Genomic DNA, 4,576 nt, shown 5'->3' on the forward strand with positions numbered 1-4,576 from the left:
AAAAAAAAAAAAAAAAAAAAAAAAAAAAAAAAAAAAAAAAAAGGCCGGGCGCGGTGGCTCAAGCCTGTAATCCCAGCACTTTGGGAGGCCGAGATGGGCGGATCACGAGGTCAGGAGATCGAGACCATCCTGGCGAACACAGTGAAACCCCGTCTCTACTAAGAAATACAAAAAATAGCCGGGCGAGATGGCGGGCGCCTGTAGTCCCAGCTACTCGGGAGGCTGAGGCCGGAGAATGGCGTGAACCCGGGAGGCGGAGCTTGCAGTGAGCAGAGATCCGGCCACTGCACTCCAGCCTGGGCTACAGAGCGAGACTCCGTCTCAAAAAAAAAAAAAAAACAAGAAAAGCACAGGAGAGAGACAGAGGCTTGGCAGTCCCCCATCCAGGGGATCCAGAGGAAAAGCCAGTTGGGGGATTGTTACTCACCTGCCAGGAACACAAGCAGGCCCAGGGTCACCTTCTGCATGTCAGAGCGCGGGCCTAGAGGGGTGGCAGGAGGTCTGGCCTTAGCAGAGCCACCGGGAGGCTGGCCCTGTGCCTATGGCTCCCCAACCCTCCTCCCCTGCTCCCCAGGCAGGGTGCGCAGTTCACCCAGGGCAGGAAGGCTGGCATCTCGCTGGGCTGAGAGATAAGCCACAGCCACGCCGTGGAGTGGGGACTGGGTGAAACTCGGGCCTGACGCGGGAGGAGCCATAATAACTCACTGGACATGGACTTCAGGCTTTCTGTGAATCGCCCCGCAACCAAATGAGGGCACCACTGCCCGCTGTTGTCCTCATTGGACAGATGGGGAAACTGAGGCTCTGGGAGGCGAAACTAGGTGCCCTAGCCAGGAAACAGGATTTAAGCCAGGCCTGGCTCCCCAGCAGCTGCTCCTAACTAAGGACTGTCAGGGCCTTGGGGTGTTTGGGGAAGCCAGGTGCTGGGAGCCAGGTGGCAGGAGGCCCGCTTCCCAGGGGTGTCTCCATAGACGGCTCAGAGCCTGCCTGGCCCTGCCAGGACATTGCAGACTTCAGGCTGCGGACTGAGCAGGTTCTTCAAGCTGCTCAGGGCGGGGTGTGTGGAGCAATTGACTTGAGGCTGGGACTGGGGGTAGAGGAGGACAAACTCAGCCTGGCTGCAGCCCTCGCTCCATCTCTGTTCCCCAGAACCTCCCGCCGCCCCTCATCCCTCACCCATGCCCTTCCTGGTCCCAGCCCTGGTCCTGCCTAGCCTGAGTCCCCAGCCCAGCCCCTGACCCTACCCTAGGCCCCGCAGAGCACTTTCTTTCCCAGGTAGACCTGCTCAGCATAAGGAACTTGTTTCTCTCTCCTTCCTGACCTGGCATCAGTCCTGCCCTCCCAGCCTGCAAGGCTGCACCAAGCCCGGGCCTCCAAGCATGCCCTCCCCTGCCCTGTTCCTGCCCAAATGCTACTGAGTGCATAGTTATCATAATTGTTTTTATTTTTTCTCTTTTTTTTGAGGCGGAGTTTCACTCTGTCGCCCAGGCTAGAGTGCAATGGCACAATCTCAGCTCACTGCAACTTCTGCCTCCTGGGTTCAAGCAATTCTCCTGCCTCAGCCTCCCGAGTAGCAGAGACTACAGACGTGTGCCACCATGCCTGGCTAATTTTTGTATTTTTGGTAGAGACAGGATTTCACCATGTTGGCCAGGTTGGTCTCGAACTCCTGACCTCAGGTGATCCACCCACCCGGGCCTCCCTAAGTGCTGGGATTACAGGTGTGAGCCACCGCGCCTGGTCTAGTTATAATTTTGATAGCGAGAGCTGGTACTTCCTCCACCTTGCCCTGGGATGCACACTGACCTTGCTGTGTTCTCACTCAACCCCCCAGCAATTTCATGGACAGCAAAAATGCTGAGAGAGGGTGGCGCCCACAACCAACGGTGCGGGTGGTCCCTGCAGGTTGGCACAGACTCCTCCCTCTGCCTACGCACCCCAGGGCCTGGGAATCCTCTCAGCTTCCCAGTTAATTCCACATGCTGAACTCACAATTTTAGTTTGAGCATCCATTTCTTTTCCTTTTTTTTTTTTTTTTTTTGTGGGAAGAAAGCCTGAGACTTTGGGGAGCATTACTGAGACCCAGGAAGTGTTTAGGATCCCCAAAAGTGTTGGGGGTTGGGGGAGCTGGTGTGGGTGGGTGGGCAGGATGGCATGGTGGATAGGGGCACAGGTCGTAGGTAGACTGTCTGTGGTCTGAAGCTGTCACTCATAACCATATGAGTCCTGGTAACAGCAGCAGATGTTTATTGAGTGTCTACCCCACGGGGCATTTTCTTAGCTTCCCACTTATTTGCTCAATCTCTGCAGCTTAATGTAGGGGGCACGATTATTAGCACACATTGCAGTTGTAATCCTGTAACCCCTGCAAATTCATCTTAAAGCCCTATGCTCTGTCGCCGTGGCTGTTGAGTCTCACCTCTTAAGCCTCTTTCCAGGGGCTCCTCCAAGCCACCTCTGGCCTGCAAGGCCCCACTATTCCCCCTTCCCATGATGTCATCCAGCCAAGACTAACAGATGGTATTTGCCTCGCCCCAGCCCCAGCCCCAGCTTCTGCAAAACAATGTCCAGCCCCACGTTTCTGGAGGCTGCAGGGAGCCGGGAGCTGGGTCTGCCCTCACATTCCCCATTCAGGCTGTTGCTGAAGAGGCCCTGGACTGCTCCCGAACCAATGTGGTTGGTGGGCAGGTTAGAGAGGAAGGCAGCCCTGCAGCTGATGCTCTGTCTACCTGCCCTGATCCTTCCTGGCCACGAGGTCCCAAGGCCGGCCTGAGGACTGTTTGCCCCACCTGCCCTCTGCCATCCCCTCTATTTCTCCATACCGGAGGAGAAATGTCCCATGTTCAGGGGCGGGCAGAAAGATCCTGCCCGCTCTGTGCTCCTGAAATCTCCCAAGCAACTCCGCATTTACAACTTCCCCAACAGCTCTGTCCTCTTTTCCTGGAGGTCTCCAGAATCCACATCCCTCAGTGCCTGGGCACCCCGAGTGCATCTAGCACTCCTCATCCACACAGATGTCCCCAGTCCATCTACGCACGCCCGGTCCACTTAGATACCCCTACCTACCCAGGCACCCCCCTCTCTTCCACCCAGATATCCCCAACCCAGATACCCCTAATCCATGCAGACATCAGTCTTCCCAGACACCCCAACCACACTTACCGGTCCTGCCCTCAGCCCAGCCAGCTCAACCAGTCCCTGAGAGGAGAATGGTGGGGAAAGGGACATTAGGGGAAGGGACTTTCTCCTATCTCCTGGCTCCAGAAAAACATTTCCAAAGATTTTAGGCTCTTTAACAGCAGAGCTTCTATGTGGCAGGGTCAGTGGGCAGGTAGATACTCCCTCGTTTAGGGGCAGAGCCAAGGAGGGCTTGGAGGAAGGGGGCCCCAGCTGCTCACCTGTGTGGTTCACCAGGCTGAGCAGAGGTTCCGGGAGAAATCGGGGCTGCGAGGCGGAGTCCTGCCTTTATCCGAAGCTGCCACGCCCTGAGCAAACCTGGGCAGGTAGAAAACAAGTCAGATGCCCTAAGGCCCAGGGGCTCCGTTCCTGCTCTTAAAGAGACAGCTTCACCCCCTCCCCAGCCATCCCAGCCATGGGCAGCACGTTGCTTCGGGGTCACCAGGGCCACAGCAGCCTCAGGTGAGACGGAGAATTGGATGGGTTGGAACTCGGTCCCTGGAATTAAGGGAGGAGCTCTCTCCAATCTTCTGTGCCCAGGAGAGGACCTTGAATGGGGAAGGTTCTGGGGTCTTTAAACGGCAGAGCCTCCAGGGCCATGCAGGGAAGTGATGTGTTGGTGTTCCGACCTGACTTCTTTCCCTTAGATGATGTGTTTTGCCTGGTGGAAGGATTGCTGGCAATTGTGGGGGACTTAAAGTCCCCTTCCAGGCTGCAGCTTGCTGCAGGGACAATTTCAGGGTTATCAGAGACGCTGGCATGACCAAAGTCAGGAGATGGGGCAGGGGTGCATATGAGGGAGCGGCTGGAACAGCAGGGAGGGGCCAGGGTGGGGACTCTGGGACCTTAGTCCTGGTCATAACCTGCTCCCTGCCCTGGGGAGAATGAGAACTGGCTCTCAGGCACCAGGCTGGAGTTTCCTAGCCAAACTCTTTCCGTGGGTGCTGGGAGAGCCAGATGTCCGGGTCTACAGAGTGGGCGCTGGTGGGGGCGGCTGCCTCCTAGTCTAGATAAGGCCCCCTGCATTGTACAAGGCTCCCTCCCCTTTTCCTCCCCCGTCTCCTGCTCCTCCTCCTCCAGGCATTCCTTCCGGATGGGGTCTGTGCAGGCTCCCCCATGGTCCCAGTTGGGGGTGCCCCCTCCCCTCAATTCCGCCTTCTTAGACAGAGGGACTTTTGTCTGGGGGCTGGATGGAGAACAAGGATCCTTTGAGCGGTTGGCGGAGGATTGGGGTCACGGGGAGGGGTAGGGCCAGGAAAGGGGTAGCTCTGCCCTGGACACCAGCTGGACTCCAGGCGACCCCAACACCATCGTGGGGGCAGGGAGGAGAGCTGCAGGGCCAGGCCAGGGAGAAGCAGCTGCTGGGAGTGTGGAGCACAGGACAGGAAAAGGGGGTTTA

The 4,576-nt window shown here is 57.2% G+C and overlaps 1 protein-coding gene across 5 annotated transcripts in view; it reads right to left on the reverse strand.

Moving 5' to 3' along the window:
- The window catches only part of FXYD3 (FXYD domain containing ion transport regulator 3), a 9,357-nt gene extending 5,220 nt beyond the window's left edge, over nt 1-4,137 (reverse strand). Inside the window, exons 1-5 of one of the 5 annotated variants that reach the window (XM_025366757.1) lie at nt 3,807-4,137; nt 3,399-3,495; nt 2,420-2,553; nt 593-676; nt 428-481 (exon numbers count right to left, since the gene is read on the reverse strand). In XM_025366757.1, coding sequence (XP_025222542.1) covers nt 428-481; nt 593-676; nt 2,420-2,492 — 211 coding nt within the window. In that variant the 5' untranslated portion in view covers nt 2,493-2,553; nt 3,399-3,495; nt 3,807-4,137. Of the gene's footprint in view, nt 1-427; nt 482-592; nt 677-2,419; nt 2,554-3,398; nt 3,496-3,725 lie in introns of all 5 variants that reach the window. The other 4 variants (XM_025366760.1, XM_025366758.1, XM_025366761.1 and 1 more) reach the window with 4 other exon arrangements.
- Between the last annotated feature and the right edge of the window lie 439 nt (nt 4,138-4,576).

The sequence above is a fragment of the Theropithecus gelada genome, chromosome 19 (genome assembly GCF_003255815.1).
Source record: "Theropithecus gelada isolate Dixy chromosome 19, Tgel_1.0, whole genome shotgun sequence".
Lineage (NCBI taxonomy): Eukaryota > Metazoa > Chordata > Mammalia > Primates > Cercopithecidae > Theropithecus > Theropithecus gelada.